General features: G+C 40.5%; 3 protein-coding genes across 3 annotated transcripts in view; 1 reads left to right on the top strand and 2 right to left on the bottom strand.

Moving 5' to 3' along the window:
• The first annotated feature begins 526 nt into the window (after positions 1-526).
• selenok (selenoprotein K) lies at positions 527-3,292 on the top strand. The gene is made up of 5 exons (XM_008298231.1): positions 527-606; positions 1,059-1,149; positions 2,033-2,107; positions 2,474-2,569; positions 2,935-3,292. Exons 1-4 carry the CDS (start codon positions 588-590, stop codon positions 2,562-2,564), a joined length of 276 nt encoding a protein of 91 aa, XP_008296453.1. The 5' UTR covers positions 527-587; the 3' UTR covers positions 2,565-2,569; positions 2,935-3,292.
• Positions 3,293-3,588: 296 nt separating this feature from the next.
• Positions 3,589-12,929, bottom strand: actr8 (actin related protein 8). The gene is made up of 13 exons (XM_008298229.1): positions 12,671-12,929; positions 11,204-11,374; positions 10,983-11,093; positions 9,931-10,035; positions 9,661-9,834; positions 9,351-9,444; positions 7,422-7,554; positions 6,511-6,664; positions 6,247-6,342; positions 5,954-6,094; positions 5,555-5,867; positions 4,455-4,618; positions 3,589-4,347 (listed from the first exon to the last, which is right to left on the bottom strand). Exons 1-13 carry the CDS (start codon positions 12,803-12,805, stop codon positions 4,204-4,206), a joined length of 1,935 nt encoding a protein of 644 aa, XP_008296451.1. The 5' UTR covers positions 12,806-12,929; the 3' UTR covers positions 3,589-4,203.
• Positions 12,930-13,878: 949 nt separating this feature from the next.
• il17rb (interleukin 17 receptor B) overlaps positions 13,879-15,549 on the bottom strand; it is a 9,637-nt gene continuing 7,966 nt past the window's right edge. The window contains exon 11 of the mRNA XM_008298228.1: positions 13,879-15,314. Coding sequence (XP_008296450.1) covers positions 14,898-15,314 — 417 coding nt within the window. The 3' untranslated portion in view covers positions 13,879-14,897. The remainder of the gene's footprint in view (positions 15,315-15,549) is intronic.

Raw genomic sequence — 15,549 nt, 5'->3', positions numbered from 1 at the left:
TTTGAACTCATGACTCATGAAAATGCCAAAAAATGCTTAAGTTGTCTGTTTTGTTAACATTAAAATATGCTTCTCCCTGTCACAAGAATCTGAAAGTGGTTCATCTGGGCTGGAAGGAAGTGCAGGAAAAGCTGTAGTGAGGATTTTTATTTCTGTTATGATTGATTGCAATTCAAAGCGACTGTATGTAAGGACACTAAGCCAACCAGATAGATATTAGAAAGAACCTCTTAGCATTGTACAGTAAATTCAACAGCACTAAACTTTTTTTTTTTGCAAACTAGTTTTAGCAGCAACAGGCCATTAAACCTTCATGGTGGCAGAAGGCCTTATTGCAGATCTGTTGTAATATTCAGCTTTAAAACATATGTATATGATTTTTACATAAAGCGTTACATTTAAATATAAATAAATGTATTGAAAATTATGACAGTAACTGCAATATTTCTTTCTTTTTTTTTTATTTGCATAAAAAACGCTTACCTCCCAACAACTTCTACTGGGCATGCGCTGTGGAACAGAGCCGGAAGTCCATCGACAACCGTAAACACAGCTGTTGAAGCTGTGCTGCTATTAGTTTCAGAAAGATGGTGTACGTGTCTAACGGTGAGTGGTTTGACCTGTGTTGTCAACCTTTTTGTCGTTGTCAGAGCGAATATTTAGCTTTTCTCAAGCCAATTTTATATATAGGATATTTTAAAACACACTACTTCAAACGGAATATGTATTTATTCGGCTAGATTTAGCCAATTAGCTCGTTAGCTAGTTTAGCCAGGCTGAATCTGCGTAGCCGAATAGTTGTGCTATCATGAGCATTAGGTGATTTATTTAAAGCAGCTAATGGCTACGATAATGTTTTGTTTTTCGTTTGCGTTTAAAGTGAAATCATCCTAAAATACTTCTGAGAAACTGGGTCGTGTTATGCTGTGTTTTACTTGTATGCCTCAGCTAGCTGTTAGCATGTTCATTTTTATGAGGACATTGTTGGCTCTGAAGGAACAGCATCAGCATTTGTTTCTGCTTCTGCTGTTTCACAAACCTGTCTCTGTGTCTTCCAGGTCAGGTCCTGGACAGCAGGGCCCAGTCTCCATGGAGACTTTCCTTACTGATTGATCTGTTCTGGGGAGCAGTGGAGTTCATCGGCCTCTTGTAAGTCAATCAGTCAGATCAGTATTGCACAAAGTGATCCAGATGGTCATATTGTTTGTTAGAATGGATGTGTGACCCACTGAATGATGTCATTTTACATGTCAGAGGTGATGTATGGATGTTGAAACTCAAGAGATTTAGCCCAGCCAAGAACAGCAGTGTTTAAACTTTAGCCTAATAACCACACCACAGTAAAGTAGTTTCACAGTAAAATTAAAATAAAATGTTAAACCCTGGCAAAGTGAGGCCACTTTCTTACTATCCTCTGCTCATGTTACACAATAATATCACAGTAAGTACAGGACATCTAGACTGGTGCTTCTCAAACTGTGTGCCTTGGAATAAGCCTTAGTCATGGTGATTTACATCTGTAATCATATGTAAAGCTGTGTCCGGCCCTCGTGACAGCTGCCAGCTGGAGTCAGACTGGTTTATCTTTTAGGGAAATAAAGATCATTCTGGTGTTTTTTTAAAATAATTTTGATAGTTGTTTCTATAGGAGTTTCTATTGTCAAATATCGTGGTGGTAGTAAAACTAAAAATTACGCAATAGCAAGAGACATACAAAATTAAGAATAACAGCCATATCAGCAGCTCAGTGAGGCTTTACTTAGAGATGGAAGTGTTTTGAGCTCAACATTAATGTCAATATTTACATACTGGTCCATCAATGACAGCACTGATGTTTAGCAACGGCTCTTTATGATTTTTTTCTAAATTAAGGGCATTAAGAATGTTTTGAAACATGTAGTCATGCTGAGGCAGCTCAGAGTTTAATTTGTTTTGCAGGAATTTTATAAAAAAAAACAGACATTTTAGAGAAAATGGATGTTTTTATTTGACCACATACCACTGCTATTCACGCTGATGTTCTTTCTACTAGTTTTAAGACGTTGGTTCACCCTGACCTGACAAAGGATGGAAACACGAGTTCATCACGCTTCAGTGATGGCAGAGGGTAAGTCCCTGGAGCACAGTCATCTCTCTACTTTGACACACACCTCAGGGACTTGTCCTACATGTCCTCCTTTCCTTAACATTGATGGTATCCTCATCAGACAGCAACATGTAATTGAAGCTGGCTGAGTATTTGTTCTGGAACAAAGTATCGTGTTTAACTGTGAGGAAATAGTGTATATTGTGTGTTTCTGGGATCCACAGATTACGCTTAGCTTTTTAAAAACTGCATTTAGAAATTTCCTCACTTTGGAAATCCAGAGTTTAACTATGCTGTTGTCCACCTCAGCACCGGTGAGTGAATTTACATCCAGCTTACACCACTTGTCCGTCTCATGTTTGTCTCCTCTGTTGCTTGCTTTTGCAGTCCTCCAGGTCCCCCTGGTGGCAGAAGGCGGATAGGACGAATATCCCACGGTGGAGGTCCAAACGCTCCACCAATGGGTGGAGGAGGATGAGGAAGGTGAGGAGCAGTTTTTCTGAATTAAACTTTGATCATCATATAAACCCTTTGCTGTTTTTTCGTACCTCCTATTTCCAAACACTGTATCAGGTTTAAGTGAATGTTAAAACAATCAGAAAGCTTAAATGTTAGCAATTTTTTCCACACCACTGATGGATAGCCAACTGTAGTGGCTCAGCTGTACCGATCGCTTTACAATGGAAACATTTGGTTTATAGTTTCTGCATTTGCAGCTTGTTCTTAAAAATATCAACATTTTGAAGTTGTTTTTTTAAGTGTCCAGGAGATACTTCAACATGATGTGAATAAAACATTACATATATTACATATATATATACAACTGCATAACTCTTATTTCTCTCCAGGTAAACGCCTACACATGCAGTGTAGGCGCGGGGCTTTGCACAGAGTCTGTCTGCTGAGAACCCAAAGAAAGATGCTGACGTCACAGTGCTGAAGCCCCTCTTCAACAGCTGCTACTGCCACGAGCAGTTTCTTGACGCTTTTCTGGGAATTCCTACACGTAGGGGCCAGAATGGCTGATACAGCAGCTATCTGCATCCCTTCCTCCCCTTTTGCTGTTTTCTGCCCTTCCACCTTGCAGTCACACCAGTCTCTTAGAGTTTAACAGTGGTAATTATGTTCTGTTTATCCCTCCTGGGAATCATCAGTTAGTTTGTCTTTGTTTTGTATCCCTCTGTTTAATAAAAAAATTACTACTGAGTTTGTCTCATTCCATCGCTGTCACACTTAGCAATGAAACACGGAGCTGAGCAATATTAGGAAATTACTGTCATACGTTCCACTCTGTGGTATCGATGTTGATCGTGTGAAGATAGGTATTTTAAAATCAACGAGAGGCTGTCTGGAAGATAATTTTGTTATTTGTCACACTCATGAGGTGGCTGCAACATTTGACTAACTTATATCATTGAGAAATTTGGCTCATGCTAAAGGCAAACGTGTGTTTAAATTCAATATTCTGTTTTTTTTTTTGTTACGATCAAATGCAACTAATGTGTATCCAAGTTTGACAGATTTATTTACAATTCCAGACATGAACATGAGAGAATCACAGCACTATTTACGTACCACTCTTCAATCAAAAGACCATTCAAATATTTTACAATAATGACAACATCTGGGTTCTTGAAGATAGACACAACCAACACGGTATTTAAAATATAATACTGTCTCTGTGTTCAGCGTTAGCACAAGAAATTACATTTTTGCCTCTGGGACCACAACGCTGCATTCATTTGATCAAGAGTTGTAGCAACACTGAGCAAAAATATGAACACAGCATGCAAGTCTCACACAGTCTCTTCTGACTTTCTGAACATTTTTTTAACCTAATTTCTATCGTTTTGGTTAGAAAAGTGAAATTTAGCCAACTATACACCAAATGATTTCAAGCTGTTTAACCGGTGACAAATTCTGCAGTCACTCAGTTATTCAGTCTCACCACGTGTGGCTTTAAAGGACAATGACATCCTTTAATACTTATTCACCTTTGTTAAAAACAACAATATGCTGCATTTATGTTTTTTTTTTTCCAGTATATTTCTTTTGCAGTTTGTGCAGTCGGCTTCACACTCTGTATCCCAGTGAGTCTTAGCTTCATGTGTTTAGTTTCACCAGACAAAAGCAGCTCTCTCACGTAGCATTCTCACACCGAAGCGTTGCCACTCTCTCTGGTGAATCCACATCTCCTGCGTGGTGTCCAGACACGCCAGCACTGCTCCTCCCTTCCACGATATCAGCCGAGGATCCATGTCCTAGCGCACATTAATATGCAATATATTAGAGGATCAGTGCGTCGCATTTTGTCACCGTGCCTGCGTTGCGGATCTGCCGCTTATTCTGAGAGCGTATTCCGGGTTACCTTTGGCCGTGTGATAACTTCCACGTTGTCCACCAGCCTCCTGAAGGAAGGCGGCATCTTGTTGATGATGCGGTGAAGCAGAAACTCCTGAGCGCCGTGAAACATGAGGCCTCCTCCTACCACCAGGATGGAGCTGTACATCTTGCGTTTGGTTTCATCTGATGCTGTCAACCAAAAAGACGAAAGGAGTTACAACAGGACATCCTGAGCATCGGGAAACAGCTTTCCTCTTCCTTCATTTTTCACTTTATTGTTTTATTACTAAAGGGTCATTCCGCCTCAGTTCACAGAATGCACCCGCTTGAGCATCTTCAGTTTAACTGATTTTATTTAAAGTTGCGAATATTGATCACGTTGACCATGTATAAAATCGGTGGTTAATAGGTAGAATTAGTTTTGAGTTAAAAAATTCTTTAAAAAGGTGGGGTCATGTCAATTTTCGTGCTGTTTAATGTTAATGTTAATGTTTAATGTTTAAAATGCCATAACTTGAGAAATAATGTAGCCAGAGTCCTGAAATCCTGCAGGCTCATTATTGATATGTACACATGGTCCTTAATGGTAAAACCCTGCTTTGACAGAACACCCTGAACCAATTACATGATGGTGTAGATTTGGTTCAAAAAAAAAAAAAAAGTCAATGTTTCTCTCTGATATTCCACCAACCACAAAACCTTCATATTCACCCAAAGAGGCTGAGTTTTGCCCTGTGTTTTGCACCAATCGGAGCTTTAAGAAGAGTATGGTGCCATTCAGAGGCAGACTTTATGAGAAAAGTATTACTGAAATTACATCTTTTGCATTTAAGGCCACTATTAGGAGCAGGTATGATGGTGAAACCACTCCAACAGTGTCCCAACTGGAAGAGATAACTATAATATTGTTACTGGACAAAAAGAAACATCATGGTTTCCCTATTCATAAGGCTTTAAACAATTCAAAAAAGTTAGAAATTATTATTTAAAACATCTATATAAAAAAGTGGTACAATAAGCAATCAAATACAAGATGATAAGGCATGAATTTTCTTAAAAATGTGATTAATTTAGATGAAATGATCCTATATTAAAGATGTTAATATGGTTCATGTAGCTTCTTACCACAGCAGTCGATGCTATGCAGGATTGCCTTATCCAGTCCCAGTGCTTTGCTCTCAAACTGGCTCATGATGGCGGTTTTCCGGGAGACGTGAGCAGACAGGGGCTCCTCCACCTCTCCTGCCCCCATAAGGCACTCCCCCTGGGCAGGCCCAAGCTCCATCTCCCCCTGCATCCCTCCTCCACCTCCGCCACTGCTACCACAGCCCCTGGGCAGGTCTGACAACTCCCCCATTCCTCCCTGACTGCTCATCTCACCATCCAAACCTCCACCTGGTCTGGAAACAGCCTTTCGGTCTGCAGCAGATTTGGAGGACTGTTGGTAAAAATAGTAGAATAAGCAAAAAAAAAGGACCAGAATCAGATGAATGTATGATATGTGTGCCTGTCTTGGTGTGTTACCTGGTCCTGTTTGCTCTGCGTGGCCAGCAGGTAGTGCTCATCATGAGGATCCTCGGAGTCGCCTTGAGAACGGTACTGAAGCGATGTCATCTTCTGACCTACGATGCCAAATGTGGTCGGGTAGAAAAGACCCATGGATGCCTGAAAAGGAGACACACATACACAAGCAGGAAAGACACAAGGTGAGGAACAAATTGAGACACAGATGACGAGTAATGTTTGAGTTTAGCAAAAGCTGAAGAAGAAATAATGTAAAAAGTCAGCACTGCCCTGTAGCGCTGCTTGAAAAATACCTGTAATTTCTCATCCCCAAGTCGAACCTGGTACAGAAGAGCTGGGGCTTCTGGGAAACGAGTCTGGAATTCGTGATCTTGTAGTCCTGAAATGTCCTGTTAAGGAGAACAGAGGAGCTTTGGAATTAATCAGAGTAACAGTAAATACCTCTATTCATTCTTGAAGACAACTACCATTATTTAAACAGACGCAAAGCACTGAAGGTAGAAGCCACAGTCACAGACGACCACCCGCCCCACTACCAGCCCCCGACCAACACACACTTGATTTAGATGGCAGAAGGTCTCTTTCAGATGCTGCAGGAGCTGACAATCCAGTCTGCTGGACAGCTGACAGTCTCTGTAGGGAAATCCGGCCCTTTGCAGGAGCCAGAAGAAAGTTCGGGTCACATCTGAGCCGCCGTACGCCAAACACAACCTGCAGGGTTCCAACAGACAGAACAGACATGTAACACATACAGTCGTCCTCAAATAATAAATAGTAATAAGTAACAATAAGTAAAAAAAATGTATGAAAATCATGATGTTGCATTTGAATTGTGGTTCAACAGAAATATTTCTAAAAAAACAACAACAATCAAACAATCATGATGGGACCCGTAAACTAATATTTAGTATTAGTATTAATATTTAACAACCCTTTGAGCCAATCACTGTCATCAAGTGTTTTCTGTAACTCCCAATCAGACTTCTGCACCTGTTGACAGGTGTTTGGATTTCACTGCTCATCAGCAAAGTGCTCTAATATGTCCAGGACAGTTTTGTTTGTTTTTTAAATTATTCTTTTCAACCACAATTCAAAATCAACGTCTTATTTCACTAAATTATAATTTAGCAAATTTTTGTTTATTAACACTTTTGTCAGTTTCTAGTTATTTGAGTGACTAGTGTAAATTTTGCCTTTTTTTTAATGGAAGGTTTTGAACATATTTGACGACGACTGTTCAAAATACTGCACGATATCAACATGAAAATCGTATTTTTACCAAATATGCACATATGAATTATTCATAGATATTTATCAAACATAAAATTGGTTCTCCATATGCTCCTTTCTCCACTACAATTTATTTATTTGTTTGCTATCATTATTCGTGTATTTGTGAAGCGCCTTTGAGTGTCTTGAAAAACGCTATATAAGTGCTATGTATTATTATCATTATTCTTAATCCCACCTGGAGTTCCGATGGGACACTCCGTCCTCTACGCAGCAGAGACTGGTCTTCTGGTCGCCTACATCCACGACACAAGCACTGCTTAACCCGCTGCCAAACGTAGCACAAACCGACTCCTGGTGCACAATGATTGCTACACGTACAAACACACAGAACAGAGTGAGTCGACAAAATGCGAGGAAGACTAGATGGTACCTTCGGCCAATGAATAGGCTCAGGAGGAGGATAACCGTATGTATATAACAGTTTATACAAAAGAAGTGAATACACCTCTGTGCAATATTACCTAAATGTCAAATGACTACAATGTGTATCACCTCTTAATAACGGCATTGTTTCTAAGTTGACACGTAGCGTATTTCCTAATATGAACAAATTCAAAGATTATATTTAAAATTCAGACCCTCTCATCTTGTTTCTGTCTGCTTCATAGCTTCATATGGAAAAGATTCGCTAGAGTAAATGAAAAAAATCTTATCGCAACCCTTGATGGAAAAGGATACAGGAAGATCAGCGACCGACTAAAAATGAGTCAAACCACAGCTGCAATTCTAATAGGTGGAGAACAAGCCATAGCACCACTAATCAGAGTAACAGCAGAGTAACAACACAGACAGTGCACTACTTGCACAATCTAGCTCTGACTTTGCACAGCAGTTATCAATGGAAATCAATTTGTCTGTGGTAACTCAGACAGAGAGAATTTCCGTGCAAAAACATCGGCCTCTATGACGGTGTTCAAGAAAAAAACCCTGCCTTCCGCTTCCGCAGAAAAATGCAAGATGACACTTTCCTAAATAGTATGTAAATAAGCCTCTTGAATGTTGGGAGAGCATTGTCTGGGAAGATGAGACCAAGATCAATGTTTCTGGCTCAGCGGAAACCAGTGTGTTTGGCCTGAGCCTGTTCAGGACTATTACAGGGAAGGCATCGTCCTGACAGCGAAGCACAGAGGTGGGAGTGTGATGATGTGGGCTGCAGGAGCGCAAAAGGTGTTGGGGCGATGACATTTACAGATGGCACCATGATGATATATCAAAATACTGGCTGATAAGACAACTCCCACTCTGTATTTCCAAGGAACTGTTAGCTGCTGGAGTACAACTCCTGACTTGAATTCAATAGAACACCTTTGGGGTTATTTTAAAGAGAAAGATGGAGCGACACAACAACAAAAAATACTCTATGAAGAATGGCAGAACATCTCTCCAGAAATGTTCATAGCACATTTATCCTTCATGCTGAGGATTGAGTCTTCAGTCTAAATGTGGACAAACAAAGACCTGGAAAAACAAGATTTGAATCACAGCAATGTTTCCTGTAGTTTCTACAGCGAGGCTTGTGTTGTTTTTTGTTTTTAATCTGGTGAATATAATCTTCTAGTTTTTAGTTTTAAATAAGATGTTCTACTGTTGGGCTGCACGGTGGCTCGGTGGTTAGCACCGTTGCTTCGCAGCAAGAAGGTTGCCGGTTTGCGTCCCGGTGAGGACACCTGGGATCTTTCTGCGTGGAGTTTGCATGTTCTCCCCGTGCAGCGTGGGTTCTCTCTGGGTTCTCCGGCTTCCTCCCATACAGTCCAAAAACATGTTGCGGTGAATTGGTGATTCTAAATTGTCCGTAGGTGTGAATGTGAGTGTGCTTGGTTGTCTGTCTCTAAGTGTAGCCCTGTGATAGACTGGTGACCTGTCCAGGGTGTCCCCTGCCTTCACCCTGAGTCAGCTGGGATAGACTCCAGCTCCCCATGACCCTAGTGAGGATTAAGCGGAATATAGATAATGGATGGATGGATGTTCTACTGTTCAACTTGGAAATGATACAAATACTGTACGGTCATACCATGTCAAATCGTTTGACATTTAGGAGACACTGAATGGGGGTGTACTCAATGTTGTATACTGAATGTACATGTAGAGTGTTCATGAATTATACCTGAGAAGCCCATATTAAGCAGCAGCATGTTGACAACTTCCTTGATGTGCTGTCTGTTGTAGATGTCAGGGACCAAAAGGATGCATCTGTAATACTGGCAGTCAGGGACAAAAACAAAGTATTAATGTGTAAAGAGCATTTCCACCGTCTGTGAAGCTTGATCCCTTAAAATATCATCTTCATGATTCAAAATTATATTATTTTAATCCTTTCTTTATCTGTCTTCTTTGAGCATTTATTGTTTTCTAGTTTCAGCTCATTCTGCAGAAACACACACCAAGACATGTCTTTACAAAGAGGTTTCTCCTACCTTTAAATCTTTAAGAGGGATCTCCAGATGCTTCTGAAGGACGTGACTCCAGATCGTCTCAAGATCGGCCAGGACGGCAGTCAGTGAGCCTCCGGGACCAGAGTGAACGTTAAGCTGCCCTCTCATCATAGGCCAGTGGATGTTGTAACAGTCTGACGGATTCACATAGAGAGCCTGCATGACGGCAGGATGAATAAAAATGGGTACATACTTTAGGTGATGCAAACCGTTTTACATGACTAATGTACTCGTTCAGACACATGCACTGACCTCCTCTCCCACCAGATGTGGAGGATGATGGCTCGTGTTTGTCCACTTCACCCTGGAGCTGCTGTCTAGAACTGCTGGACGGATCTGACAGTTATACGCTCGGGCCTAAACACACGCATAAACATAGCAACTGGTATAAGATGGATACATTTAGGACAATTAAAGCAAACAGACACCAGAGTTATTTATTACACTTATCGAGGTGTGTCAGAAAAGTTCCAGGACTGGTGTCACAAAACATATATTTCAAACCCAAACTACAAATTAGGAGTTTTCCCCTTCAGACGATCAACCAGCACGTCTACAAAGAGATCCTGCAGCGTTTGTTTTGTTCAGAAGAGGCGAGAGTTGTGGCAGGACAAGTCGTGGCTGCTTCACCATTACAATGCTCACAACGCCCTGAGCATCCCACAGTTCCTGGCTGAGAAGAACATCGCAATGCTGGAGCAACCTCCCTACTCACCCTACCTGGCTCTGTGGGATTTTTTCTCTTCCTCAAGCTCAAGGGGGTCATCAAGAAATATATCTTTTGTGACACCAGTCCTTTAACTTTTCTGACACACCTCGTATATGACTGTCTGACACAGACGTGTTGTGTACAATTCTAAAATCATGTTTTCACTCTGTCATTATTGTTAACCAAGTGTAGATTGATGAGGAAAAAAAAAAAAAAACGCCAAACGACCATGCAAAAAGTTCCGGAGTCTGAGCTTTCTGAGGCGAATGCATCTAAAATTTACTAAAAAGAGAGTAACAATCAAATATGGCCATAGTGTTAACATTAAAAACTCATGAGCTGACAGAAGGAGATCTGACAGCACCATCGTCATCTCCTCCTCTCCCGGGTTGAGAATATACACATAAACATAAGTAAATATATGCATCACTCAGCCGATTCTTTCTTATTTTGCACAGCGCCTTTAATACTGGCACTTCCTTTTTTATTTCAGTATCCCTCAAGTTTTAATGGAATCACTTTGCTGCTATATCACAGAATTACACACATGCATCAGTCCTGTTTCACCTCCTTTTTCCTTCTTTCATAAACACACCTGTTCAGCTGACACAGGAGTCCGTCTGACCCCGTTTGACATCTTCTTGGACCAGATGGCCTGGTCGACCATTTTAAGGCCGTTCTGCCGCTGCTCGTTGCTCTCTGGTTTCTGTCGGACAGCAAGATCAAGCAATTAGGAGACGACAGCAACAGGCACTTCCTTTGGAAACAGTGGAATAAGACACAAAGCGATTATATTGTGAACATGAGTGACTATACGTTTAGACCGTCTCTCAACAGCCACGGGTCTTCATATCTTGGTTGTCCACTCTGCTTGTGTCTGCGTGCTATGACATGAGGGACGGTCACCGGAAGAGTGTCTGTTGCTCGGCCAATACGAAGCGTCCTCGACCCAGGGTGGATGACGACGATGAAATTGCTCTGTATTTGCTGTGAAAGAGGAAACGAGATTAGATTTTTCACGGAAAAGAAAATATGTGAGTACTTGAACATTATACTCTCAGTACATCACTCCATAAACAGTGGAGATTAATACGCCACTACAGCAGCTTCACCCTTCTGGGAAGGCTTTCCACGTGATTTTGGAACCTGCCTGCAGGCATTTGTTCCCATTCAGCCACACGAGCTTCACTTCGGTCAAACAGTGATGCTTCGATTCATCCCAAAGCTCTGTACAGGCCAGTTTATGTCCCCAAACTCAGAAAAGCATTTCTTTATGGATCTGGCTTTGTGTACAGGGAAACGGAAATCAGTCTTGCTCACAATGTTGGACAAACACTCATGTTTGAAACATTGCATGCTGCACCATTAATGTGTAACCTTGAAAAACGACCCCAGAAACAAGCTGTATGTGAGACGTCCACATACTTCTGGCCATTTATGCAAAAACTCCCGAAAGAGAAGCTCAATAGGGAGGATTCATTTAGTTTAAACTACATGGTCAACCATTTAAAACTATTTTATCTACACCTAAAAAGATTTAATTTGGTGGTCTCAGGAACAATCTTCTGTTAACAGATATTGCGATTCGCTGTATCATTTTAAAAGCCTCAGTTGGGTATTTATTGTGTAATAGATGTAAAACGTGGTGAATCAGTTCCACATGAGAGAACAATAAGCATCAACTCCTCTGAATTCTAATGCAAAAATAAGAACCTACAAGACGTAATTAGCTTCAAACGTGTATTTATGATATTTTAAATGGAACAATCATCACAAAAACTGTGACTGAATTGAAGTCAGTAATAAGTAATATTGTCAAATACATTATTTTCAGTTAGAAAATAAAAGGACCTTTCTGTAAACAATGTCTGTCATGGAAACCAGTTCGGCATCCATGTCTCAAGTAAAGTAAATGAATGGTGATAAGAAGTAAACACTGCCAGGCACCTTTGTGATTCGCTGATTGAATTGTTTTAGATATAGATTAGAAACCCATTGATCGTCCCGCCCTCATCTGAAGGCATCACTTTGGGACTACTGTAACCTACAATGTGCTTCAGCTGAACCACAGACGCTTTGCTGTGTGAACAACAAACACAGGAACCAAAAATGAACTAAACTCAAGTCGCGCCATTCAAAGTGACAGATGAGTTGTAATAATTAAGCCTTTAAGTGCAGAAGGAAAGTCGGTGCCTGTGAAAACTAAAAGTCCTGACTGGTAGACATTCAGACACGCATATTCAGCTACACTATCGATATTAAAACCCCCGGGTTTCCTCTCACCTCCTGCGGAGGCTCTGGGATCACCGGAGGAGCGATGGGTCGCTTCACTCCGCGCTGCTGCTCCTTCTCTTTCTCCTTGTCTCGCTCCTTTTCTTTCTCCTTCCCGTTATCCTGCTCTTTATCAGCCTGAGTCATCGCCACGCTTTAAATTAACCGACTAAATACTCAGAAATAACGAGCAACTAGAGTTTGGACAACCGCTTCCAATTTCAACCAGAAACGAGCTCCTTTCAGCCGCATGAGAAGTTGTAGCTGCAGCGGCAAATACGAAGCTACTTCCGTGTTTGGTCACGTGGCACAAAACGGCAATTTCTATTCGTCAAAAGATTTTTGCTCATAAACTCAATAGAAAATATTTGCAAATTATTGAATGGTGAAAGATTCATTGGTCCCCTGGTCACAGATGAGTATGTGTATATATTTAGCTATACATAAATATAAAATAAATTAACTATTTTATTTTGATGACTTTGAGACTTACTGTGGTTTGCTGTCAGCTCATCAGTCAATCAACCATTTAATAGCACTTTGTTTCAATAGCGTTTTTTCTGCAAACTGAATGTTTAAAAAATGCTTTGAAAAGGAGTGAAACACAAAATCTATCATTTAAATAAATGCCACCCTTCCTGAGCGTGGTTCAGTTGGAGGTTTCTTAGACTTAGACTGTCTTTATTAATCCCAGAGAAAAATTCTGTTGTTACAGCAGCAATATTCAACAAAGGGGTAAACAATGCAAAAAGACAACACAGAGTATGAAAGCAGGGTATAAAATGAAGGTAAAATAAGATAAAAATAAGATAAAAATATAGAAAATATAATATAGAAAAAGTCAGCACATTTACAAGAATATAAGAATAAAATATAAGAGATGACAGAAATGTGCAAATGGACAGAATATGCAAATATGCTTAGATTGAAGCATTAAAAAGTCCGAATGACCTCCTGCTTCATCCTGCTACATGGGAGTTTCTTCCCCAGTGTCACCAAGATGATGCTCAAGTGAAATCTTTGGATTAAGAGTGTTTTCCATGTATATTTTGTAGGGCCGTACATTAAAATTTCAAATCCGTCAGGCAAATTTCCACAGTTAGCGCCATTGTAAGTCAGGTGAATTTGTGTTTCATGTCATTTTGTTGGGTTTTAGGTGGAGTGTGTAAATTACTCCAATAATTCAAGTAATAAATAATCCCATATGGTCTTAACTTTAATATAGAAAGAAATTTGTTAGGTGAATTATATTTATTGTTACACAACATTTGTGGCCCCAAGTCACAATGACAGTAAAAAAAAAAAAATCACCATTATTATAGTTTATGAATCCATTCCTGTACAAATCCAACACAATCTGTCAACTGAAAAAATGTGTCTTACATACACATCAGTTTTAACACATTCCATGTTTTGAACTTGTACGTACGTGCTGTAATTGTAGTGTTGTATATTCTGCTGCTACTTATGTGTTTAGTAGGTCGACCCGCTGTGGTCAGCTGACAGCAGTGTTCATTACATTCTGTTAATATGTTGAAGGAGTCTACCAGGGGATGCATTTGGAGAGAAGCAGGGTGCACTGGATTACTGCCCAGAACATCACAGGGGTAACATCTGTTGACAGACAAAAACCCACTCACATCTGCAAACAGTTTAGAACTTTGCTGTGTGGGAGGAAACAATGCAAACCGTCAACCTTGTGAAAAGCCCCACTGAGCAGGGGCGGGTTTTATCCAGGAATCACACAGATTTTCATAGAACACGCAGCGTAGTATGTAGTTGGTGGCTAATTAGAAAATGAATTTTGGTACAACTATGTCTTTCTTTTCATTTAATATTGAGGAAGAAACAAACAAATACAACAAATAAATTATTATTTGGGTATTTTATACAAAAATGGCAAAGAGAAGTTGTCTTTGTCATCTGTTCCTTTAAATTTGTTGATACTCACTGGCCTTGAAGCAGTTTATATTTTCCACAGGAGAATGACAACAGACACTAAAAGGGCATGTCTGAATGAGGCAGAATGTACATAAAAAGCAAAAATGAGCAACTTTGATTTTATTCTAAACCAAAGATAAAAACACAGACAGAAGTGCATGTCTATGTCATGTGGAAAAACAAGTAAATAAATGAATTGTACAAAACTGTAAGCAAAAGGCAAGAGCCTGCTATGCACTCACCAACTCATCCTGACCCATTCTTCATCCGTCAGTCAAAACATTCTCATTACAGATTTTCAAACAGTGCTGACCACAGATTTCATCGGTTGCATCTCGGAAATGCTCGGCTGGTGGCCCCTGAGCATTTCCACTGCTTCCCTTAACTTTGACGCCTTCTTCTCGCAGTAGGAAACCCCTGGTCTAAACAGCAGAGCTGATATCTTCTTGTCACTCCGCCTCACATCATGAAGACCTTTGCAAAGTTTGCTTAGATCCTTCATCAAACGGAAAGTCCTGCAGGTCCTCAGTTCCGGCGCTAAGGTCGAAGGCTTCTTGTCCTGCTGCGCGCCCAGCTGCACCACCCAGAACTTCGCCAACTCGCTGGCGTTCTTGGCACTGCTCGCCACCATGTTGAGGATCAGAGGGTAGAGGTCATGAGCTGCAGCTGGGATGGAGAGTTCTGGGATGCCGTGTTGAGGAGGGCAGGAGATGGCCTGAGACAGAGAGAAGAGAATTCAATTCAATTTTATTTATATAGGGCCAATTTACAGCATATGTCACCTCAAAGCACTTGACATAGTAAGGTGAAGACTTTATAAATTTTAACAGAGAAATCCAACAAATCTCCAAAAATAAGAGAAGAAAATTCAGTTCAGTTCAGTTAGTCCATCCATTATCTATAATCCTCACTAGGGTCGTGGGGGGCTGGAGTCTATCCCAGCTGACTCA

This window comes from Stegastes partitus, unplaced genomic scaffold, assembly GCF_000690725.1.
Source record: "Stegastes partitus isolate 25-593 unplaced genomic scaffold, Stegastes_partitus-1.0.2 Scaffold1296, whole genome shotgun sequence".
Taxonomy (NCBI): Eukaryota; Metazoa; Chordata; class Actinopteri; family Pomacentridae; genus Stegastes; species Stegastes partitus.
Note: the sequence above shows the minus strand (reverse complement) of the source record. Positions and strands in the feature narration are given on the sequence as shown.

Bases quoted from the DNA above. Each gene is read 5' to 3' on its own strand.
- selenok (XM_008298231.1), top strand. The intron at 1,150-2,032 runs GTAAGTCAATCA...TCTTTCTACTAG, and splicing joins GTGGAGTTCATCGGCCTCTT to TTTTAAGACGTTGGTTCACC. The intron at 2,108-2,473 runs GTAAGTCCCTGG...TTGCTTTTGCAG, and splicing joins CGCTTCAGTGATGGCAGAGG to TCCTCCAGGTCCCCCTGGTG.
- actr8 (XM_008298229.1), bottom strand. From the start codon at position 12,805: ATGACTCAGGCTGATAAAGAGCAGGATAACGGGAAGGAGAAAGAAAAG. The intron at 11,375-12,670 runs GTGAGAGGAAAC...CCTCTTTCACAG, and splicing joins TCCCAGAGCCTCCGCAGGAG to CAAATACAGAGCAATTTCAT. The intron at 5,868-5,953 runs GTAACACACCAA...TTTTACCAACAG, and splicing joins CGCAGAGCAAACAGGACCAG to TCCTCCAAATCTGCTGCAGA.